Source organism: Arvicola amphibius, chromosome 18 (genome assembly GCF_903992535.2).
Source record: "Arvicola amphibius chromosome 18, mArvAmp1.2, whole genome shotgun sequence".
In the NCBI taxonomy this organism is placed as follows: Eukaryota; Metazoa; Chordata; class Mammalia; order Rodentia; family Cricetidae; genus Arvicola; species Arvicola amphibius.
This window is the reverse complement of record NC_052064.1, coordinates 1,285,303-1,312,056: the sequence shown is the minus strand read 5'-3', so window position 1 is coordinate 1,312,056 and position 26,754 is coordinate 1,285,303. Positions and strand designations below refer to the sequence as shown.

The window sequence follows — 26,754 nt, the reverse complement described above, 5'->3', positions numbered from 1 at the left end:
ATTAAAGTAGTGAGAATATTGTGTGAAAATCTCCTACCGCTATATGAAAATCATATTATGCCTCAGCAGAAAAGCAGTGTTTCAGTAATCCGAGTTTCTGGGGAAATAGGTCCTCTCTAGAACCTCACCGAGAAAGCTTCAGCAGCACCAGATCTGAGCCTTCGGGCCCTGAGACCAGCTGGGAAATGTTGAGAACCTGCTTGCGTTTCTCATCACCTCTCCCATGGACATCATGAATTCCAAGCCAGGCTTCGTAATCCTTCAAGTCTTTGTTTCTAGGTAGGAAAAGAAATACAAACTATAGTGTCTAAGTATAGATTATTATTAATTTCCATTGTCGTTTTAACCTATAAGGATAAACACTACATTTAAATTTGAATCCAAAGTATAATACATAGCAACACATTTGTTAAGAGAGATCCCCGGGCACCACAAATGTGTTGAAGCAGAGGAAACTTTGAAGCTGCACAAATTCTAAGGCTATTCAGTTTATAACATGTTTTATTACACTTGCTATTCAGAAAGACACCAGTTACAAAATCTTCATGTTCTTTATTGGAATCATAATTTGCATATAAATTTTGTTTCCTTTCAGCTGTGTATATATTTGGCTTATCACTAAGGTTGAAGATATTCATGGAAACCCAGTGATATGATGAAAACTGAGAAGGAAGCTCTAAGGACATTCTCCTTATCTTTGCTGAGGTCATTGTCCTTGAAAATATCCCCAAGCTGGTCCTCAAGCTAGATAAAAAGAAAGATGCAAGGATTCATGGAAGCCTGCTGGTCATCACAAGTATCTCTCTAGAAATACTGAGTAAAAGTGAGAAGTCGGAACATGGTGTTTTACAGAATTCAGAGATATATTTCCCCAAGTGAGACTAAGGTCAATCATGAAAAAAACAGTTAGCTGAATGAGCAGTAAACACTGAATGAGCACTAAATATGAAAGTATCAGTAAAGCCAAACTTTTATAATCAAATTTTAAAACAAAGGACTGACAAGATGACTCAGTGGGGAAACATGTTTGTGAAATTTGATTGCAGAGATGCACATGGCGGAAGGAGGGAGCTGACTCCCACGAGTTGACTTCTGACCTCAACATGCAAGCCATGTCAAGTACACACACACACACACACACACACACACACACACACAAACACACACTCACACACACACTCACACACACACAGTCACACAGTCACACACTCACACACACACACTCTCACACACACACACTCACACACTCACACACTCACACACACACTCATACACTCACACTCACACACTCACATACACACACTCACACACTCACACACACTCACACACACACACACTCACACTCACACACACACTCACACTCACACACACAGTCACACACTCACACACTCACACTCACACACACACACTCACACACACTCACACACTCACACACACACACTCACACTCACACACTCACACTATTTTTCATTTAAAGTAGACTAAATGGCTCCCTTCTTCTGACAAATTTCTGTAAAATAAATGCTCAACATCAAAATCACAATGGAAGATATATTTGGATGCCTCAAATAAATGTTGATTTAAAAACCATCTTACCTCGATGGAAAACATTGCCTTGCAGTAAGAACCCAACTTTCCTTTATCAGTGATCCTCCACAGATATGTTTATTTCTATGGAAAGAGAAAAGAACAAGTAACATCTTTGTGAAAAACAAAACTTCCTGCCAATTAGTGAAAACCTATAACTTCACAAATCAAAACTAAATGAACTGTCAAGAAGAATAAAAACAATCTACTCGGCCGGGCGGTGGTGGCGCACGCCTTTAATCCCAGCACTCTGGAGGCAGAGGCAGGCGGATCTCTGAGTTCAAGGCCAGCCTGGTCTACAAGAGCTAGTTCCAGGACAGGCTCTAAAGCTGCAGAGCAACCCTGTCTCAAAAAACCAAAAAAAAAAAAAACAAAACAAAACAAAAAAAAAAAACAAAAAAAAAAACAATCTACTCGGAACAATACGCAGCAGTGCTTTCGTCTGAGGGTGGCATTTGGTCAGTGTGGCATCCCTAACTGTTTTCACACTGTGACTAAATTTTAGGGCATCAAGTTTACAATAGAAAAGTCACCACTATATGCCAGTATATACTCCCAATGCATGCGTTTATGCTTATGACCACATATAATAACACTGCAAATAAAGGATACTTTAAATGAATAAAACTGTAGAAGTGTTTAAAATTCAGCATTTGCCGGGCGGTGGTGGCGCACGCCTTTAATCCCAGCACTCAGGAGGCAGAGGCAGGCGGATCTCTGTGAGTTCGAGGCCAGCCTGGTCTACAAGTGCTAGTTCCAGGACAGGCTCTAAAAAAGCTGCAGAGAAACCCTGTCTCGAAAAACCAAAAAAAGAAAAAAAAATTAAAAAAATTAAAATTCAGCATTTGACGATGAAAATGGTAATTTGAGATTTCACTCAACAGTTCTAAACAATCACGCAATGGTAACAATGTTTCATCCTAACTTTTGCTTTTACACCATTCCCTTTTTCCTCTACCATTATTTAGTAGTTTCAGGTTTTGCTTTTTGTGGGGGCCCTGGATATGCTAAAAGCATATCCTCAGAAAGTTTTCTACATGGAGCTACCCCTCCAGCGTCTCCATTCAGGTTTGACCTGATTAAAAAGCAACTGGATTTAGATAAATTTGCCAAGAGTAAGACCACTACTATAGTTCTTCATTTATGAAAGCAAAATAATTGTTCAAGATAAATCATCTAGGAATTTTTAAATATTTGTACAGAAGAATAAGAACTGGTCTCCTTATTTGATGATTTCGAAAATCTGTAAATCCATTTTTTTTTTTTTTTGGCAGAAACGTGGAAAGACTACAGCTCTCCCTTAGTCACATTTCCAAGGAGCACAGCTGCCTGTGGCTTCAGAGCCGACACTCAGAACGCCCAGCTGAAGGGACAATTATTTACGGCTTGCCACACAGGACGATGACAGTATTATATTGAGCCTTAACTTCTATTCCCCTTAGTGTGTGTTTTGGAAAAAATAACCAAACATCTGTGGTTACTAAGAACTTGGACTACTATACGTATGATTTGATCAATGTGAGTCAGATACTTCATTTTTTTATTACAATTCTAAACTTCTTTGTAACTTGCATATAGATTTTACATATTAGTGATTCTTAAGGCCTTTGAGAAATAAACATAATAAAAATTCTATATCTAAGCTGTTTACAAAAATCAAAACCACCCAATTATTCTAATAGGTTATTGATTTCCATAATAAAACCCTTTAAAATTGCTATTATTTATTTCAGTGATGTTGAAAACTAAAAATGTCATTTCGGTGATTGTGTATAATCATCTTAAAACATAAATTTAAAGTATCCTAGATTTGAAAATTAATGTATATGCCATAGCTATTATAGTGACATTAAGGTACAAATAGATCTTTTGTGTCATTTTCTTCCAGTTCATCAGAATCAGTGTCACATAGAATCAGTATTAATGGAAACTTTGCTAAAACGTACAAGGATTACCATGTGCATATATTATACAATACATTATAAGGGTTGGTAAGGACACGAATCAACTGTTGATCCCCAGATTAGTATCTTCTATAGAGCACAGTCTTCTTGCAATCTTAAGCTGAAAAATGTTTTTGCAAATATTGAGACTATTGGAATTGTGACCATTAATAATTACCTGTATTTCAAACTAACCATCCATCCTACGTTTGTCCGTGTTGGGATGCCGTTTACAACCCGCAGCTGCTTTGTCTTGGCACAGGATATGACCGGGTCTAAAAAATAAGACCACGTATAGCACTTGGTCATGATATTACTCAGTACCTATGACTTCTATTAAATTCTATGATAGCTAGACAGATATAGCTAGTGTGACTTCATTAAAACAACATTTTGGAGAAAGACCACAGTTGTTCATCAAGTCCATGATACGTACATCCCCATTTTTTTTTTTTTTTAGTAAACAACAAAATACTTGAATAACTTCTTTTGGGCTAAGAAGAGTGTGAAAAAATTAAGAAACGAAAACAACAGCAGCAGCAGCAGCAACAGAAGACCAAGTGTGCGCCTCCCTGAAGCTCTTGTTCTCATGACGATGTAAGTCACTGTCTCACATTCCCCCGTCTCTCACCTAACAGATCCCAGGCTGGTAAAGAGCTTTAGGGCAGGACAGACTGTAGACGCTATGGAACTGTCCAAAACCTGACCTCTTTGTTTCTGCCTTTAGTATTCTCATGTCTCTGTGAGGGGGATGTATATAAATGTGACCCACTGCATAATGGAGTTCCTCAAATTAAAAGTCTGTAAATACATTTTTCAAAGATATGTGCAGGTCTTTTGACTAATTCACGTCTATAATCAGAACAGTCCAAATTTTAGAATAAAAGCATACAGAGGTCAGAGAAATGGTCCAGCAAGCCCAGCTCTTGCAGAGGAGTTTGGTTCCCAGCACCGACATCAGGTGGCTCTCCGCTAGCTCCAGGGCATGTGACACCATCGTCTCATTTTCTGGAGCTGCTGCATCAAAGTGCACATACCCCCTCATTGACACACATACATACACATAGTTTAAAACAAAATGGAAAAACGGCATTGACTTTAGATGGGATGTTGCTATGGTGCAAAATACTTTTCATATATACCAAAGATTTCTTCGTAACCTTTTTCTACCTTTATTCTATGAGGATAATAATGAAATCATTTGTGACACACAGAGAGTCAATTATGTTTTATGTTTTGAATACTACTCACGGTCCAAGTTGACAATTGTAGGTGTGGTATCTCCTTCACCTGTAGAAATGAATATTATGATATATAATAATTCATGCATACATATTCATTAATCTATATAAAATCAAACCACGACATCAAAATCTTTGTTGTAATTTCCCCAAATTACTGATACTCAATTCACTTAAAAATCAATAATTTGCTGATCACATCAAAATAAATTGTAAATGTAATATAAATTTTCTGAATAATTCTGTCCTCCTTCCTGTCTAACATCATGAGCATCTCCCTCTTGGTACTACAGGATGTGGGAAAGTCTTGTTTGCGACTCTGAAGGCTGCAGGTGCATATGGCTTCGTGGCCTTTGACAGACTGGATTCTAAACAGTAGCTGGAGATATCCTCATTCTGCAAGATATTCAGCACTATACCCAAGGCTTTTCCATACAGTACCATGCATGTTCCTTATTGTTTGAGTGGGTAGTTCATATAGAATGACTGTCTTATTTTCAGTGCAATTGATCTGTTTGCATTTTTTTCTAAAAGCTACTTTTACGAATACTTGAATGAAGAGAATTGAAACTGTACGTGCTTGGTATACTTATTCAAGAATTTAGAAAATAGAAATTAATGTCATCCCTGCAGAAATGGGGTAAATAATTACTTTTGTTAATAGACTAGACCAAAAGTTAGCTTTTCCAGATGTTTGTAAAAAAAGAAGAAGGAGAAGAAGAAGAAGAAGAAGAAGAAGAAGAAGAAGAAGAAGAAGAAGAAGAAGAAGAAGAAGAAGAAGAAGAAGAAAGAAAGAAAAGTATGGTAAAAAGAAAACACTGGACATCACACATAAGTTTACCTGAACTCTCATGACTTAAACCTTTTCTGTGAACTCTCTACTGGGGTTTAATTGCTGCCTAAAGAAAGGCTTAAAGGATGCGAGGACTTTGGAAGTACTTGAACAGCAATGAATGAGACACAAGACATTTCCTGAGTCTTAATGTCTTAACTCTTCAGAATTGATGGCATAGAGTTCAGCCAGGCGCGGTTGAGACCCAGCTGGCCGTTAATCCCTGGAAATGCCCTGAGCTCAGATAATCCAGCAACAAAACAATAATGACACATAGACACCTTTGGAATGCAAATGCGATTGTTATTTATGAGAGTACTTGAGAGAATTATGCACACTAGAGGGCTTTTATTTATGTTCACGTTCCAGGTTGAGGTATTATAGGTGGATAAAGATACAGCAAACATAAATTTAATCATTATTTTATGTGGGGTGTTCCCTGGGAGTCCGCTGAGGCCTAGGTTTTCAGTACATAATAGAAGCAAGCACTGAGGCCACTGACGCAGAAACGATGTTGGTTTTGCTACTCGAGTTAATGATTTGAAATGTTTGAGTAATTTGATATTCATCCCTTACCTTGTCATGACAAAGATTAAGATATGCACTCTATACTAAATTCCACATTAAATATGATTAGTTTCACAAGTGGTTGCTTCATGGTTGTATCTTTATTTATTTGGAAATATTTAAAGGAGTCTTATATCTGATGTTTTAGTAATCAGTAGCTTAATAACAATTAAGAGTTATTTTGATTCCTCAAGTTCAGCATTCTCAAACTTAAAAATAAGCTGAAATGTCATGTACAACCAGACTGTAGGGAGTAGTTTTCTGGGTATGTTTGAACATAGTAAGTTCTTTTGGTACATACTGTAAGAAAGACACTGAGAAACTATTCTCTGGATATTTCTAGCTCACTCTTGAACACTAACCACATGCCTTTTCCTTTGCCTACCTTCCTCTACCTACCCCGCAACTCACATCTAATCAATGCAGACAGTAAATCTTGTTTCCATGATTCCCTTAAATATGAAGGAAATACTTTATAATCTTATCAATTACAAAAGTTTTACGTACAGAAGATTGGAAGTTTGTGTGTGCTTGTGTGTGCGTGCATGCACTCATGTGTGTATGCCTCTCAGCAGCCCAGAAACATACTATAGAGGCTGTTACTGAAAACATGAAAAAAACTCTTTTCCTGCAGTTCAATTTTGCAGCTATAACTCAAAATAGTATGTATATATCTTATGTCTCCATCCAAACATCTATATTCCCATTGTTATTTTATATATTAATGTGAATATACATTTACAACATATAGTGTTTTATAAGTTTTCTTTACTCCATACTGTAAAACACTTCAGGTTGAAAGACAGCGTATAGATAATTTGTGTAACTAGCTTGTTATACAATCATTTGTATACAATGGCAGCTTAGCACACATTACAGAAGAATGAGTAAATAAAATGTTTTGGGGGCTGGAGAGATGGCTCAGAGGTTAAGAGCACTGCCTGCTCTTCCAAAGGTCCTGAGTTCAATTCCCAGCAACCACATTGTGGCTCACAACCATCTGTAATGGGGTTTGGTGCCCCCTTCTGGCCTGAAGGCATACACACAGACAGAATATTGTATACATAATAAATAAATATTAAAAAAAAATAAAATGTTTTGTACTTACAAATTCTATCCACAACTACCCAGTAAAATTGCTCTTTATGTTATAGAATTTTTGCAAACACAGAATATATGTCATATATAGGATAATTAACTTGACTTAGACAGTTGTAGAGCCAAGGAATTCTTTTTCTACTTCAAAAATCTGAGTTGAAATCAACTACGACACTCTCAATACCTAAAATTTATTTAAGCTACATTAAGAAAGAGAGAGCTTGTATGTGTGTGTGTGTGTGTGTGTGTGTGTGTGCATAGAAATTCACAAAACACACAGCCATTTGTTTGTGATTGTTGATTTGATAAGCTCCACACCACTATCTACATGGTAGCTAATGTTGGACAATTTTAAAGGACACAAATCTTCACATGGTTTGTGAGAGGGCAAAAATGATGAATATTGTCTCTGAGGTTAAATAAATAATAAGAGCTCAAATCTTCTAAAGATAAATTGCGTTAGCCTTTCAACAGGGAGAAAATGTAAATAAATCCTGGCTATAAATACAAGTAGGAAAAATGACAGTGTAAAAGATTAGTGTTCGGTACACATTTAAATAAAAGTGAGCTATTGGTGCGAGCATTTGATCCAACACCAGTAACACCCTTGCGTCTTTCACCAGCATCGTGCTGATTTTTGGTTTGCCGAGGTCAGTAGAATATCGTTTCTGAAATCCTGAAAATCATGAGCGCTTCCTCCCTTAAGCATGCAAAGCAAGCCGGGCGGTGGTGGCGCACGCCTTTAATCCCAGCACTCGGGAGGCAGAGGCAGGCGGATCTCTGAGTGCGAGGCCAGCCTGGTCTACAAGAGCTAGTTCCAGGACAGGCTCTAGAAACTACAGGGAAACCCTGTCTCGAAAAAACCAAAAAAAAAAAAAAGCATGCAAAGCAAGCCACAAGCCCTGAGTTCACCTAGTCTAGACATTTGTCCTAGGCTGAGCTAGTCTTAACAGGGAAATTGCTATGATCTATTTGAAAGCCAGAGACTTTTTCTTTACCCTTCCATGACTGTATAATGTATAAGCCTTTATTATTCTCAATCAGAATGTCAGAGACACTGTGAAGTCATATGAATGTTCAGAAAAAGGAAAGATGGGGCAGGTATTAGTAGGAGTGTGATATGGAGCATGGGAGCCTGGGATTTGATCCCCAGAACTACAAAAAGATTAACGATATCAATTATTTTATTTAATGATTTTTTTTTATATTCTAGTCTCTGGTAGAGTAGAATTGTTTGTTTTAGTGTTGAAACATGGAAGTTATCTTATTTGGGAGAACTTTTTACGATATATAAAATCAATAATCAAGAAAAATAAAGATAATTAGAAAAGATCAATTAACTTGAAAGACTATAACCAGAGGGTATAAAAATGTGATAACAAAAATATAGCTTCCTTGCAAATATATGAGGAATTCCCTTATTATTATAACTGATTTCCCTATTTCGTGAAACAAGACTGCATTTCGAGGTCCCTGAAGAAAAATTCTCTCTTTAACCCAACATGAATTTTTGCTAAAATTATAGATGTATTTGCATAATATTTTTCAAAATGACATTGCTTCTTTGATGCAATGGTTTGTTTTTAATGTTATGTTTATATGTATGTATCTGTATACATGATTAGGCGTGTGTGTGGACACACACCTAATAGGACATAGATGGCGAACAGAGACCAGTGCTCAGGAATTGGTTCTCTCCTTCCGTCATGTGATGTGATGACTGAACTTCGGCCATCAAACTTGCTATAAACACAGAGCTGTTGAAAGATTAGAAAAACACTCTCTTACCATCTGTTTTCTGACTTGGAGATTTCATTCAATAAGGTATGTGCAATGTATTTCTGTTTCAGTGCGTGTGTGCGTGTGTGCACGCGTGCGTGTGTGCACGCTCACGCGCATATTACATTTGTGAGGATCCTTTTTGGGGGTGAGACACTGTACATGTCTGAAAGTGTTTCTTAGATTCAGGACTAGTGGGGAAAATGTTGTTTCTGGCCACCTAGTAAATAGCAAATAGGGAACTAAGTGTCCTACAACTACACAAAACAACCTCCCTGAAAGAGTTTGTAGTGCAATTACATATGTGTTATTGTTACTTTTGATCCCTTTGTCTGAATTGGCTTCCAGACTGGCCTTCCCACTACACAAAGCAGTACAGCATTGGGACCATGGTGTTGTCCCTACGCTCCCTAATCCTGAGAACTGTCAAGCATTTTTATCATTTACCATCTGATATTAAAAAATAAGTTCTCAGAAAGTTTAAGCCCTTTTTTCTTGATGGTTTTAATTCATTTTCATTTATTTTTTAATTGTATTTATTTTAAAAAGCTGATTTTGTCATTTTCTACTGAATTCTTTCATTTTTATTTAATGAGCTATATGGCACACAGATTTTATGAAGTATATCAAATCTTTATACCTATTACTTTTACATGAATACTTTTTAAAAAGTTATCTTTCACTTAGAAAAGAAGAGCTCAATATCCATTTGTTTTAGTATTTTGCTAAAGATTTCATGTCCCACAGACTTCACAGAATTAGAAAGTTTACTAAGAGTTCTGCTGTAACCAGATAATCATGAGGTAATGTCGGTGCTAGGATGAAGCTTTAAGTTTACTTTTTTTTCTTCCCAGTAGAATTTTTTTCAGTGCATAAACACTGTAAAATAAGCACAATGGCTTCTTTTCTATAAGGGAAGTGATAATAGGGGTCAAGGAAGAAAAGGGGAGAGGAGGGGAGGAGAGAGGAGGATGAACAGAGGGGACAGGCTGTGGACTGTGCATTGCTCCAGAGGAACTTCTTTTCTTGAAACAACTGCAGAGTCCTACATCATTGCAACCCCTGATTGAGGAGCTGTTTAAGTGGAGATGCAGTACATTTGAAATATTTCAAGTGAGAAAGAACATGACATGCACTTACAACGGGAAATGGGGCAATAATCCCAAGGAATAAGAGGATTCCCCGTGTAGCACCAGGGGCCATGGGCATCATCATCAGGATTCCGGCAATAATTCTTGTTCAACTTGCTCGCATCTGGCTCCCAGAAAATGTGACTATGATAACAAACCAGACATTAGGAAGTGCTTCTTCCAGCCAAGAGAAGCAAAACGTTACAAGAAGATATGATCGTCACACACCTCTTTCATTGCATACTCAACAGAAGCCTTGGCGGCTGCCCTCATGGCTTGGAAACACATTTTCAGTTTAAAAGTTTAGGGAATATGGAATATGGCTCCATAATTCATACATACAAAACTGTGAGAGATTTGGGGACCTTGATTCCCCTTGATGTGAAATACAACTTTATGCATAAAATTAGGGACGCACTATCTAAAAGTAGAGCAGGTAGATACTGAAGATTAAATTATAAAGTACATAGAAATACAAGTTACTGTAAAATGCTCTTCATCTTCCGCATGTGGAAGCATCATCACTAGCAACAGAATTGTCACAATGAATGAGAAAAGTTTTCATAAATTGACAGCTTAATTCTAAATTTCCTTGGCTTAATACTAGTAAGAGTTTTCTGGCAGAAAGCTAAGTAACTTTTTTTCCAATTTATATATGAACTTTTCAAAATAAAAAAAAAGTGTTGTTCTATAAGACTGTGGTCATTTTTATAAATTAAGTAAGTTTATGTTTTCATTTGCCTCAGAAATATTAATTAAACCAAGTCCTACACAGTAACTTCTGATCAAGTCATTAAAAACTGTAGATAAATGTTTTGTGTTATTAATTTCTACTATTTTTAAATATAATTAAACATAATTTAAAATAAAACTGGCAAGCGCTTGCACACAGAAACTTGGAGTACCTTTCCAGATGCAGGTTCACTTTCTAATCAGAGAACAGTGCACTTCCCATATGCTTGATTGTGGTGTTATTTACATACCATTGAATGAAAATTGCAAGGGATGATCTAAGACAATGCTATACTTATTACAGGTGGGGACACCAAGAATCCAAGAGAAAATTAATTATTGTAAACCACATGACTTGTGAATAACAGAGGTGGTGTTGGAACCAAACGCTGTTCTGAGAGCCAATCATTATTGTCTACCTCATCTTTGAGTAGTTCATTCTTAAGCCAGAATGCTACTGTGAAACTCGGTAATTCACCAGTTTACTCCACAATGTCTTGAAGTGACTTTTAATTGGTCCCTCCCCCATTAAAGCTAACGTCAGTGAATTATGAATGGTTAGCAACAGATGTATTGGTGCACACCTGTGCTCACATAAGTTTCAAAACTGAGTCATCAATGAGTATGACTCTAAAAACAGCTTGAATTACACAATGGCACGCTGATTAAAAAGTATATATCCTATCCCTATTTACTTGTGAGTCAATTAATTTAAAAAAATATAAAACATGGTAGCATCCAATTTAGAAGAAAAGAATTTTACATTTAAAATACAACCTAAAGAAATGTGATTCAATTTGGTTTCTTATACATACATAAAAATATCTTTCATATAATAATATGGTGATAAAATACCACAAAATGATGTAAGAAGCTATGTGACAAGGATTTAATAAAATATCATAATTTTTTTATTCTGGTGTATATAGTCTGAGGCATTTACTAACAATCTGTTTTAAGCAACAGCTATATGCAAGTTTTCTTTATGGTTTCACAAGTGCTAATATTATTTCTAGTTCCATGTGGATGCTACCCTCTTTAATAAAATACACATCATAAATATATATATATTTCTTAAAAATATAAATATTTTCTTAAGTTACAAGAGTATTTCTGTAGTGACTTCAAAGTTTTATACACTATAACTACTATGGAAAATCTGTTTGCATAAATTTTATTAACGTGTATACTTAATACATATAAAATCATTTGTACATTTATTTCACAAACCATTATTAATCTTAATGTTACTAGCACTATCACCCTTGACCTGCCAACTATACTCTCTTGTTGAGTTATGTAATTTTTTTGTCAATGTGACTAGATCTTCCATGAAATTTGGGACTGAAACTACATTTCTACACTTGCTTTTCCCCCATAGTATCTGTTATATTTCAAATATAATATTAACTGTTCAAAAATATGCACTGGTTAGATTGCATATTTAAAATTTGCTATAGACAAAGAACAATGGTATGAGATCAATAGACAGAATCAATCTATTGTTTATATTGGCTCCCTCTACTAAAGAATAGAAGGAAATAACTGTATATGTAGTTGAATATACATAACTACTACTATCATCAAATTTTGGAAGTTGGAAGAAAGAAGTCTACATACCGGTGTAAATCTTCCATATTCTTGTCCCACATTGAGCATGTAAGTCCAGACCTTGTTTTGGATAAGTTGCCCATATAATTTTTCCCATTGCCGCGATAACAATCTAGGCATAAAATACACAGGATTCAATACTATTGTAAAGGGGAAAACATTAACACTTTGTAAGCACATTAAGCCATCAAAATCAACAGAATAATAAAAACACAAGCTAACATCTGTGTAAATCAATGAGAAATATACCGGAATAAAATATCTCTAGTCTCAGTCCAGTTTTGATTCCAATGGTAAATGTTCATATCAATTTGAACAACCCAAATAATAACACCTCTCACATTAAAAAAAATCAGACAGGAGGCTCCTGATGAGACCAAAGAAATAAAAAGTTCTGAAGTGATCTTTGTAATTCCCAGAATTTTCTTTAGAAATGTTTCATTGTGCAGAAAATAACATACAAACATTTGTACAAAAATAACATAATAAAATTCTATTCCAGTCAGTTACTTGTGTTTAGATTTGGGTTTCTCGTGATGGTGACATCCTGAGTCACCTAGGACAGCTGTTGCACAAATGTTTTCAGTCTCAATCACAATGAGAGCAAGATAAAGTGTCCAGGTGACAGTCTGTGCTCTTCCGAGTGTGACATCCTCGGCACGTGACGTCAGTTTGGCGCATCACTGCTGATGTATCTGGTCACTTGGTTAAGTGAGGGAAAGGAAAAACTTCTCTTTGCACGTAACAGTAACAACAGATCCTAAATCTTCCAGGCTTTAAACTGAGTAACCATCCTATTTCCAAACAAAATTTAACCAAACGCTGAGGCATATGATGATGGGTTTTCATGAGTCAGGTTTAATGTGTTGCTTACAGAATGGTTATTTTTCTATTTCTAGTAATTCTTCTCTCTATCTGCCTCTTCCACTTCTTATTAATAGAATTGGTGGTATGCATAGAGACTTGTACATTCCAGTTCTCTTCATAGGATACATATATATCTCACACATCTACATGCCTATATATTTCTCATATAAATGTGAGAGATATATACGTTACATTATGATATGTATGCATGTATGTGTGTGTGGCCCCCATTCCTTTTGATGCTCAAATGTTTTCCTGTCACAATCACTCAGCATGTAAGTACAAATTAGTGTCTTTGCATCTAAATGCTTATTTTTTTAGGTTGGGCTTTGAGTTACAAACTTGAATTTCAAAAAGTAGATAAGTGAATTTTGTCTTGATATTAGAATAGCATCCATGAGTTTTCTGAAACAGCCTTAAACACACTTCTGTCTTTTGTGCTAATTATTAACGTGAAGGTCTTCTCAACATTGAAAACTGAAATGAAAACAGGAAACACTGACATTGTTGGGTAACTGCAGTATCAGTCAGGATTAGAGTTTTCTATGAACAGTCATATCTATCTCAAGTAACAAAATATATACCAAAGAAATACATCAAAATTAATTTCTTTATTATCTATTGACTGAAAATTCTTTCTTGTATACGGAGTCTCTATTTCTATCTACCCAGGATTGTGTGAAACTCTCTCAGAAGAGAAGTATTCTCATCTTCCACATCACACTTCTTTCTCCATGAGATGATGGAGAGAATTTTCAAAAAAAAAAATAACTATTTGTGCTTCTCAATTGCCTGTTCTGGTAGCCACTTCTCTCCTTAGGCAAATGCTATTTTGTTATCTTTTCTTCTCCTTCCTAAGCTGGATAGCAGACTATTGATGAACTTTTAAAAATTTTTTCAAAGACAGGCTTTTTCTGTAACAGTAGCTTTCCTGGAACTAGCTTTTGTTAATTTTTAAATCTTTCAATTTATTCATCGATTCTATATTTTTCCGAGGTGTATTTTTGTATGCTTTTACTATGATAATTTTCTTTCTTTTGGTTTCATTCATCTCAACCCTTTTAGTATAGAATATTATATATTCTGATGATTAAATATATAAAACTCTATCCTCATAACCTAGCAAATACTGTTGCCACAAGATATTGAAGGAATTAAACAATTTTTTCACTTTCTGTTATTGTCCAACTGGAAAATGTTTCCAACTTACTCATCTACAGATAAAACTTATACTTGTTATTATTCAAAAGGACAAGAGTAACATCAGTTTATATGAGTATATGCATATGTATAGATAGATAGATTGCTTTACATGTGTGTGCATATATGTGTATGTAAAGAAAGAGAAAGGAATTTGCAATATATAGTGGCATGTAATAAAGATTTGTGTTAAGATTATAGAATGTAGACTTGTAATATATATCAGTAGATGATACCTGATAGATTATAGGTATAAAAGAATAGATGATAGATAGATGATAGATAGATAGATGATAGATAGATAGATAGATAGATAGATAGATAGATAGATAGATAGATGATAATAGGTATAGCTTCTGATGTAGTAATTGAATGCTGAATTGGCTGACAATATTTCCTGAGTAGTGGCTATATGCTTTCTTCATAGCATGTTGTTGACCATGTCTAGCAGACTTTTGTATTAGGTAAAATATATTGTAAAATAATAAATTTTTAAATAATTAAGGAGAGAAAAGATGGGAAAATATAAAGGTTGTTCGAAGAGTCTAATTCAAGCTCACTTGTATTAGTTAAATAATTTGAGCAAATTTCTTTATTCATTAAACTTTTCATCTTTATTAAATATATTTATTAGATAAGCACTATTATCTATTTAATCATTAAATAAAATATTCATATATTCTGTTCCCCAATTCTTTTGTAGGTGGCCATGTGTGTGAGAACATCTCAAAATACGCCAGAAGTTCTCCAAACAGCTGTGTTCATTTTCTCCTACCCCGATTTCACGAACCGTCTTAGTGAATGAGACAGGGAGGCTGAAGACTCACTTGCTAGCAAATGTCCCTTAATTATTAGTTTTCACTTTACTTCCAGCTGACCTTTAAGTGTGACAAATAGTGGAATGGATGGGAAGGAGCCCCTCCCTCTCTCTGCCTACAGACTGTTTGCCGAGCTGCTCCTGAACCAAAGTTCATAGGGGCAATGAGCCAAGAGATGGAGCTGGAGGAAGGCTTGGACTCATCATGACAACAGTCATTGTTTTTAAGTTTACGTGAACTAGAATATGATTGTTAAGAATATAATTTTCTATTTATTGCACACCAACACGTGTATAGAGTACATCGTTATTCACCAGTGACCAATTATTTCCAGAGTGAACTTCGATCCATCTCCTACTGCGCCCTGAATCAGCTGTCTTAAAGTACCTACGATTCCAAGTCAAAGACATTTTCCTTACACCCCGCAAGGAGGTCATCTTCGCTAAGACCCAGGTCCCAGGCACTTCCTTGTGCAGGATTTACTGAGACGCTGTTTCTTTGGCCCACCTATCTGAAACTCTCACTGGGAATTCTCCTTCCATAAGGCATCCAGTGCAATCCAGCTGAAGCTCCACTCAGATCGTCTAACTCCTCAGCCTCCTTTATCAGTCCTGGGAGCTCCTGCAAGGCCAATGCCATTTACCCCAATGTCTTTAGAATCTCATTTGCTGGTCCACCTTGCTCATTAAAGCACAGCCAGAATGACAGAACTGATTTCCTATTAAACGTTTGAACTACTTGCATTTACAGTGTCCTAGACTGTTCTTTTCATGTTCAGATGGGAGGCATAGCTTTCTGTCCTCCCAACTCTCCTTAAATCCCCCTACCCTTTACACAGAATATCCACCCAAACCTTGGAAACATAAGAGATCAACACCCTCACTTCTCACTTACAGCTCAATTTCTCTCTGGAATCTAGGCACAAATTCACATAATAACCCACTAGCAATTCATGCTTCTGCCTACTAGAAAGCAGTTCTCCGGAGCCAGACATTTAGTTTTGTGTACTGGTACTGATTTTATAATTCCTTAATAACCACATAATCCCTTAAATAACAGCTAACTAAACACATGAGTAAATAAGTATTGAAGGAATTAGTGAAGAAATGGATATATAAAACACACCATTCCTGTTCAACGATCTTCCTTGTAAGCCTCAAAAACAGTTCAACAGAAACAGAATGCGTTCCCTTCTAGGCATTTCCCCTGGTTTTAATCATGCCCCTACCACAAAATGTCAGCTATTACCTTGTCCACTTGACACATCACACTTGGGAATTTGCGAGCAGTAGCCAACTCGGATGTTTGGGTCAGTGGTAAAACACCACGGTGATTCAGCCCCATCTGGATTGCGGCAATAATTTTCTCTAAGGTCCCTGTGGAGAGGAAGTGCGTTAAGGTAAGTAAGTCGCCTCACAAAGTTCTCACCACTACATTTCCCGGATCCCAGATGTATGCCTGCCTTGATTAGAACAGTGATAATAACTTGGAACTCTGTATATACCCCACACACCAGGACTGTTAAATAAACACTGTCCTCCAAACCTCAGGGTTCTCCAAGCATGCAGCTGCCTGAGGGACTAGAGAGAGAGAGAGCAGCGCTCAGTTATCTTCACTGAGTAGCAAAGTTTGACTCCCACTATATATGTTTAATATATAAAACAAATTTATTAATGATGGGGAAACTCATAATTCTCTTCGTAGAAGAAATCTTACTAATAACTGCTTCTCATTTAAAATGGAATTTGAAACTATGCAAAGTTTTAATAAAATCAAAAGGTTTCTTTTTTCCCTTGATTTTTATGTATTTATTTGATACATGTAGTTTGACACGTAGATTTCTTCTAATCAAAAAGTTTTTCTCATAGAACCTCCATCCGGCGATAGATGGAGATAGAGACAGAGACCCACACTGGAGCACTGGACTGAGCTTCCAAGGTCCAGATGAAGAGCAGAAGGAGGGAGAACATGAGCAAGGAAGTCAGGACCACAAGAGGTGCGCCCACCCACGGAGATGGTGGGACTGATCTCATGGGAGCTCACAAAGGCCAGCTGAACTGGGACTGAACGTGCATGTGATCAAACCGGACTCTCTGAGTGTGGCTGACAATGAGGGCTGACTGAGAAACCAATGATAATGGCACTGGGTTTTGATTCTATGGCATGGACTAGCTTTTTGGGAGCCTAGTCTGTTTGGAGGCACACCTTCCTAGACCTGGATGGAGGGGGCAGGTCCTTGGACTTCCCATAGTGCAGGAAACCCTAACTTCTCTTAAGAATGGAGAAGGAGGAGGAGGGGGAGGGGGAGGGAGGGAGTGGGAAGGAAATGGGAGGATGTGAGGAGGTGGATATTTTAATAAATAAATAAATTAAAAAAAAAGTTTTTCTCAGTTTAGAGAGGTTACTTATTATCTTTATAGGTATAGCTAAGCAATTAAGACTCAATTATAATGCATGTCCCTAAGAGCAGAGAAAGTTATCTATGTAGATCATGTATATCTTTCATCATTGTTTTAATTAGAAACATAGAGTTCCCTAGCCTAAGATGTCTATTAAAGTTCTTTAGATTTAACTTATTTTACCAGTATTTTTTCTGCTTACTGTGGCGCTGTTTGCAGTTACCCTAAAAGCATTAAATCTCCATCCATGTTTTTATTTCTTTTGATAAGGCTTATATTGAACAAAACATGGATGCATGCACGTACAATCTTCTAGAAAGAATTGTAATTATGTCAGCACAAATAAGAGTTTTTCAATCTCATTAATATCCAAATGAAAGCCAAGAAACAGACAAAGTTGTGAGGCATAAGCTTGCATTTAGTCAGAAAACCAATGAGTAAATCTGTTGCACGATAATGCTCTTGTACACTGGAAAGATTTGTCACCCATACTGGCTTAAAAAATGCTGATTGGCCAGTTGCCAAGCAGGAAATATAGGCAGGGCGACCAGACTAGGAGAATTCTGGAAAGAGGAAAGGCAGAGATGCAGTTGACAACCAGATGCAGAGGAAGTAAGATGAGAATGCCTTACTGAGAAAAGGTGCCAAGCCACATGCCTCAAAATAGACAAGAATTATGGGTTAATTTAAGTTGCAAGAGTTTTGGTTAGTAATAAGCCTGAGTAATAGACCAAACTATTTATAATTAATATAAGCTTCTGTGTGTTTTTTTTGGGGGGGGGACTAGGTAGGACAGAAACTTCTGTCTACATAAATCTATCTTGTCAAACTCAATCTTGACAGAAACTCATTTCTTACTATATATTCTAAATTTAATAAAAATATAATTATATCACTTCTCCATTACCTTTCCCCACTATACTTTTTTCTTTTTATTTCTTTTCTCCCATATATTACATAAACTGCAGTTTACCCTCCCCTTTCATGCCAGTCTCTCCTCCTCGTTCCCTCAACAAAGCATGATATAACAAGCTACAATAAGAGTAGGCACATCACTTCATTTCCAAGTTGGATGAGGCAACTGAGTGGGAAGAAAAGAGCAACAAAAATTGGCAAAAGAGTCAGAGAGAGCCCCAACTCCCACTGTTAGGAGTTCCACAATACCAAGGGACACAATTGTAACATATTTACAGAGGTCCTATGGTGTGTGGGAGGTCCTTCTGTCTGTGTGTTGCTTTTCTTGGTTAATGAAGAAAGAAACTGCCTTGGCCTGTTTATAGGGCAGAACTCAGGTAGGCAGGGTAAACTGAACAAGTTGCTGGGAGGAAGAAGGGCAGAGTCAGAGAGACACCATGGGGCCGCTGCCAGATTCAGACATGCCGAATCTTTGCCGGTAAGCCACTGCCATGTGGTGATATACAGATTAATAAAAATGGGTTACATTAATATAAGAGTTAGTCAGTAAGAAGCTAGAGCTAATGGGCCAAGAAGTAACTTAAATAATACAGTTTCTGTGTGATTATTTTGGGTGTAAGCTAGCTGGGTGGTTGGGAAGAACGAGGCCCCCCTCCTCCAACAGTCCTAGTCAGACCCATACAGGGTCCCTGATTGTTAGATTAGTCTCTGTGATCCCCTATGAGCCCTGGATAGTAGATTCTGTGGGCCATTTTCTTGTTGACAAAACTCAATAAAGTGTCAGAGAAGATGACCAGTGTCTAGTCATACCATGAGAAAAGATCAACCCATAAACAAACTCCTACAGTTATCAAATTCATTACTGGAAAACATGAATATTTTTTCCTTTAAAATATCATAAATATCATTACATTTTAAACTTTATATATTTATATATATAAAGTATTTATATATGTAATATTTTACATTTAATTCATATAAGTTTACAATACTAAATACATAACTGCTCAGTTAAATTATTTTGCACTTTTGATTCAAAGCAAGATAATTAAGTGAATCTAAAATTGCAAAAGTCTTCATGGGCCTAGTTTTAGAACTAGCCCCCAAAGTTGCCAGCTTAGCCCAGAATAGATCCAAGCAAATATGGAGAGCTGCCCAAATTGCCTCTAGATTTTGATGTATTTAATTGAGTAGTTATTTACAATTCTTGAAGTGAATTGATGACTAGATTATTCACGTGTACCCATCTTAAATAGCATAGCCCAGTTATAGCATTCTATGTAATGGAGCAAACCTTGTTTAATAGAAATAAAGACCAATATTCCTGTTTCTGCTAGACTGGAAAAAGTAAATAGGAAACCAATATTGTGAGTATTCAAATATTGTATAACATTTTAGTAACATTATAACGGCCCAGACTCTGGAGAGGAATTTATGCCAGGTTACTTTAGTCAAATAAGTTAATTAAGAAAGGAAAATTTGAATTCCTGTAAGATATAAGCCAGATCCTGGAGACAGCCTAGATGCCCTTCAGTGGAAGAATGGATGAAGAAACTGTGGAATATATACATGCTAGAATACTACTCAGCGGTAAAAAACAATGACATCTTGAATTTTGCAGGCAAATGGATGGAAATAGAAAACACTATTCTGAGTGAGGTAACCCAGACCCATAAAGATGAACATGGGATGTACTCACTCATATTCGGTTTCTAGCCATGATTATAGGACATCGAGCCTATAAGTTTGGGATCCTTGAGAAGATAATAAGAAGGTGAACTCCCAAAAAAGATATAGTAATCCTCCTGGATATTGGAAGTAGACACGATCGCCAGGCAAAATTGGGAACTTGAGGGTTGGGCAAGACTAGAATTTAACTCTTGATGGTTCAGTTTAGAGTAAGCAGTTTACAAACCAAATTTCTATAACCATCCTCTTCTTAGATAAAAAGGTAACCTGGTATTTTTATATGCTTAATAGCTAGTATTATTCTTAATTTATATTATGTATTTACTTATTCTGACATTTTAAATTAAAATGTAATTATATCACTTCTCTTCTTCCCATCTTTCCAGATACTCTTACGTGCTCTCACTCCAACCCCTCCCCTGTCACCTCCCAACACTCAAACCAATGGCCTCTTTTTCTTTTATTATTATTGTTATATATGGGAAAATATAAATATAAACTGTTTAATCCATTTTTATTGTTGCGTGCCCCTGGTTTCAGGGCTGACCATTTTGTATTGGGTACTCAGTGAGGGGTCAGGGGGCTCATCTATGGATAAGGTTAATTACCCCCTCAGCAGTCATAGACTATAGTTTCTCTTTCTAGGAGGGGGCCACATGGGATTTTCCCTCCTTGTTTATTTGAAGCCTGAAAAGAAGAATAGCCCCCATTTTTCTCATAAGTAGACCTAGGCCATCAAATTATGAGGGTTGCTAATACAAACATGAGCAGACCCTATGTGTCCCATTTCCTTGGGAACCACTGAAGTTTGCAGCATATAAAAAAAAATCAACTCACTTGCACTTGAAGTTCTCAGGGGTTACATCATGCTGGTGAGGGTACTGAGAATCCCAGCGCTGACAGGGAATTCCATTCCAAATGGTGTTGCTGGTTCCCCTGTAACCTTCTCCTTGGCCTTGGACGCATTCAGTTGTTTCCATAGGGACAGCAGTATCATTCACAGAACTGTGAGCTGTTGGTGCAAAAAAAAAAAAAAAATCATGAACTTAAAGGAGACCTTTCTTTCATCATGCCCGTCCCCCTTGTCACTGCCCATTGCGTTGTGGTACTAGGGATTTTTTTTATCATTCTAAAAGTTTAAATGAAAATTAAATGGAGTCAGAAATCGACTTAACATATTACTATCTCCATTCCAATTTTTCTTCTATTTCAACCCTAACTTAACATTTTCATCAAGAGTTCTATAAAGATATTGACTTCCATATATCTCTGAAATGCACATGCTGAGACCAGTTCCTTCTGAAATGAGTAGTGTCATTCCAACAGTCAAGTTTCTTCAGTACACAAAAACCCAACAAGTTAATCATCATCAACTGTCTTCTATATGGTAAACATGGAAGTTAATACAGTATCTTTTCAACTGAATTTTGGGGATTTACAAAACTCAGTTTTCCAACTATCACACATCAGTGTGTGTGTATGTGTATGTGTGTGTGTGTGTGTGTGTGTGTGTGTGTACAAGATACTCTTACTGTGTAAAATGAATCATGAAATTTATTTTTACCATCAACCAGAGTCATTCCTTCCATGTTGAATGTACTCTCCACCAAGTATAACTGGGGGCATTTTAGGTGTTGAGTGTGAGGCTGTACACAAGGATCTAGGCACTCAGAAGACTGAGGGGAAGATGGAGGTTTGAGACCAGTCTGGACCATGCTCACACCCTTCCTCAAAACAAAGCACCAAGGAAAATGCATAAAGCTTTGATTGGCTTGTTACAATCAGAAGTAAACTCCCCAGGTATCTTTATGACAGATGATCATACAGCAATCTCTGGATAAAAGCCAAGTTTGGAACCATATCAGACTGTTCAGATTGAAGTAAATTTCTCTGTGGCTTTACACTCTAGAACTAGATGTCGGGCCCCCTCTACAAATACAGAATGGTCTCTCCATGCTGTCTATATGCAACACTATAAAATTAGTAAAACAACTTCGTTTTCTCTTTTACATGTAGACAGATGCTTCATTTTATTAAGTTCTTTGAGCTATATCCATGTAAGTTTATCATTGTTCTCTAACATTTTGTAAATACAAACAGTGATAATAACAGTTACACAAAACACCACTTCTCCTGGACAAAAATCTAGAATTTGTGGGTGGTGGGCTTCAGTGTACCTGTGGCCTTGATTATTTTAATCAAGGTGGGAAACCCCACACATGAGTGGCACGGTTCTGTGTGGGGTACTGGAAGGCAGAGAAGGGACTGAGGAACCCTCATCCTGCTTCCTGCTTTCTGACGCAGAGGTGACATGAGCCAGCATATAGAGCTTTGCCATTTTAACATCCCCCCATGTGGACAGTGACTTTAAACTGTGAGTCAGAATCAACTTTCTCCGTTAGGCTGCTTCTGTCAGGGTGTGCTCTCACAAGAACAGGAAAAGAAGCTGAAACAATGGGTTTCCTCTAATTTCTCTTCAAACTTATCAAAATAATATCTTTGCTCTAATTCATTTATAATAGTCAATATTTCATGTATCTCCTTTAGAAAAGAGAACTGTCATTTAGAAATGCCCTAATTTATAAAAAAAAATGAAGATAAGAATGTTTGGCGATTGAACTCTATATGGCTATTTGATAACAATATATAAAATAACAGTGTTACTAGAAATAGGGAAATGATACACAGATGCATGAATAGATAAAGGATAGATGACAACTTCATAAATAATAAAAATTATTGTTCTATTAAATGACTTGGATAGAAGTTTGTACTGAGAACCCAAGACTTGATGTTAATACTAACTAAAATGTTATGCTAAATAAGATGGATTTCATCAAAGTTAATTCTATTAAGTTAGATAATGTAGGATCAAGTAATTGGAGGAGACGCAATATGAGATGTCTTGGAATGAAAACAACTCTAAGATAAGCAGACCTTGTACTAATACATTGCACTTCTTACTATGAACATCTTACTAGTCTATGATAGGAACAAGGACAAAAACATATCTTGAAGAATCAGTATTTTCCTCCATTGCTATGGTTTGGTTAGGACCATTTCCTCTGGGTTGTTGAAACATGGTTGCCATTGACTGTATTAGTTTTGGGATCTGGGAACATTTAGAGCAATCAAGATATCAGGAGACATTCACACTTTCTTAAGAGACAGGGAGCATTCTACTGACGGTGACTCAATAAAGCAACATCTCTTTGTGTTTGTTCTTCTCCTCATAGGTCTACTTGTTCTTCTCCCTTCTAAGATGTTCAGTGCAATGTCAATGCCTCACCACGTGCTGTGCCTCAGCCTTGAACCCGAAGCTGAGCGATCCCCTCTGTCATAGAAACAGAAAAGAGACTAAGATACTCAACTCTTGGCTACAAGTTCTTACACCAACCTGGTGACAGCGATCAGAGCATGAATCCTGAAGATGGAGTGGAGTTCACAGTTGGGAATGCTAGTAAGAAAGCACACTTCTTTTGGTCTTTTCAGAGTTATAATTGCCCGTCTTACTCACTTTAGCTCTTTACTCTCTTTACTGCCCTCCTTACTTGTGTGTTTCCTGTTTACTGGTGGCCAGCACTGTCCTTGCTATGTTACTCCTGTGCACCCTAGCTCAGTCTCCCTGGACATCAGACAGTGCTACATTGACTAGATAAGGCCTGATACTATCCCTGAGAAAACAGCTCAAACGTTATTTCAAAGAAATGAATATGCTCTGTCTTGACAGATACTAACCAAAGAAGGAAAAATTAAAGGATAACGTAGTCAGACATAATGGAGAATTTGGCCATTACCTGATGATGTAATACTTTAATATATTACCATGTTCTGAAGACTGCTTTCTCTACTGTGTGAAGCTTCTTTTAGACAGAAAAAAAAAAGTTGTCAGAGGGCTATCTGGAAACAGGATGTTCTGCCTCAACTCCCTATTCATTTTCAGGTCTTAAATACTAAATTTAAGACCTATGAGAGCTGCTATCTGAAATACTACATAGAGATTTCAGTTCAAAGATGAGTTGAAATGTGCTTGGTGAGAAGAAGATTATTAGGATAAGAAATATGACTGTAACTTATTAAAAATCAGTCTCTGGCAGAAGCAATGAATGGTTGTGAGCAATATCATAATTATCAGAAAAACTTGAGGAGTAAATAAACTTAGAATAACAATAGAAAATAAATAATTTCAATGAGTGAGCACATTTTTAAATTTTAGGAAAACCTACACTAGGAAAAATGTGACTAATAAAATCAAAGAGAAAAAGAACATGAAGTTGGATGGATAGGAAAGCGAGAAGTCAGAGAGAAGTTTGCAGTGGGCAAGTATAGTTTCAAAATGTATTGCAAGAAAAAACTAATTAAAACAAGGAAAATCAATTGTCTAATGACATTAGGAACATATCTCGCTAATGTTTACCCACTGTAATGTCAGAGTCAAGTTGAGAAGCCTGTGTTGCTAGAGTTGACTTTATCACAGCTGAAGAGGTTTCCAACGGGAGCTGATGGAATATCGTTCCACTTTTAAATGTATTTATAAGATGCTCATCCCTTGAACTGTTAAGCTGACTGTTCATCTCAGCTTCCATTCACATTTCTAACTACTACATTGGTTTATATGATGATGATGATGATGATGATGATGATGATGATGATGATTCTCATCATAACTATTGTTTGTGATGTTTTGGTTTTTAACACAGGAATGGCTTTCTTTTCAGCCTCCTAAATGGAATTACAGACATAATGCCTAACACTTCAGGAGGATATTTTACAGATTTTGATGGAAAACGATGTTCAAAAGTCAATATTCACTAAGAATAACAACAAAACACATTAGTATATTACTATAAAGGCAAATTTATGAGGATTCAGCCACTAAAATATCTTTTACACAAGCTTGAGCTCTTGAATTCTGCAGCATCCACATAAAAGCTGAGTCTGCCCATGGGTACTGTAACCCAGCACAGTTTGTGGGATTGCTGGGGACAGGCAGATCCCTGGTGATAAGTGTGTAGACAGTCTAGCCAAATCAGTAGGTTACCAGTTCAGAGACCCTGTCTCGACAACTAACAACGGAGAATAACTGAGAGAGAACCATGGTTTAAAACTCCGGTCGCCAGAACACACACACACACACACACACACACACATACACACACACACACGCAGATGCAGATGTATTTGCATAGATACATTTACATACTCATACATACATATGCCACAAACACACAAAACGGAGGGCTTGTATTACATAAAATATTCTAATTTAACTCAGAAAACAAAATATTTTAATAATTGAAATTATAAAATGCCCAGATTTTAAAAATTAATATATGAAATAATTGAAATAGTTGAAAATTAATATTGTGTCAATAAATATTATGTTTCATTAAGCTTCATAAAGATGAAAAATAAGTAAGCAACGATTGTCATTTTTACCTATTAGTTTAATGAGCATTTATAACCTTATAGAATCTTAAATATCTTAGTTTTTATTTTTCCTTGTTTTAATATATTAGAAATATATCATAGTTTTAGCCACAAATAATGATACTGAATTCAGGGTTAGTACATCTGTATTTGTTTTAGCTCACATTCCGCTGCTAGAAGTGACCCCGTCAAGAACAACATAATTCTACAGTGCATACAGTAAATAATTATGTATGATATAATAATGAATGAAGATGTATTAGTACAAGCACTTACGGCAACTAAGTAATTTTCATCAATAAGACTTATTAAGAGACTCTTTGAAGCTGTTCAATAAATATTATCTGATACATGGTATTATACATGATATATGATTTGTCCATAGACCATTAAACCATGATATAAATAAAATAACTTACTTCTGAACTACAATAAAATAGATTCCTTCTGCTGCCCTACTGTATCAACACTAAAACCTAAAGCAAAAGAGAAACAAATGCTTCACGATAACTGATTTGGAAAGGGCTGTCAAATACTGCGAAAGGCATTCCTTTGTACTTAGTCCTTCAACAAGGGGCTCGGATTGAGGAAGGTTCAAAGTGTCTCTAGTGACCGTACCAAGAGTAAAGGGAAGAACAGCATCACAACCCAGTATCTGCTGGAGCTGACCAACTTGATGTACAACAACATACTTTTGAAATACTTCATCACCACACACACAAATATTTGTGCAAGTTCACGCTGAGCATACCAGGAACTCTTTGGAGAATTCCTCAAAATAAAATGTTTTGCCAGGGGTGTCAGTGGTGGCCAGACTTTGGACACAGATTCGAAGCTATTTAGCTCTTCCTCTGTTGCCTAGCCTAAGAGGGATGTTTGTCCTTGATGATTGACACAAAAGGGGACTCCCGCATCA

The 26,754-nt window shown here is 36.5% G+C and overlaps 1 protein-coding gene across 2 annotated transcripts in view; it reads right to left on the bottom strand.

Annotated features, from left to right (window-relative positions):
• Positions 1-26,754, bottom strand: part of Hgf (hepatocyte growth factor) — a 67,048-nt gene that overhangs the window by 7,736 nt on the left and 32,558 nt on the right. For both annotated transcript variants that reach the window (XM_038315338.2, XM_038315339.2), the window contains exons 8-15: positions 21,246-21,420; positions 16,654-16,781; positions 12,530-12,632; positions 10,188-10,321; positions 4,782-4,820; positions 3,709-3,805; positions 1,597-1,671; positions 129-275 (exon numbers count right to left, since the gene is read on the bottom strand). In XM_038315338.2, coding sequence (XP_038171266.1) covers positions 129-275; positions 1,597-1,671; positions 3,709-3,805; positions 4,782-4,820; positions 10,188-10,321; positions 12,530-12,632; positions 16,654-16,781; positions 21,246-21,420 — 898 coding nt within the window. The remainder of the gene's footprint in view (positions 1-128; positions 276-1,596; positions 1,672-3,708; positions 3,806-4,781; positions 4,821-10,187; positions 10,322-12,529; positions 12,633-16,653; positions 16,782-21,245; positions 21,421-26,754) is intronic.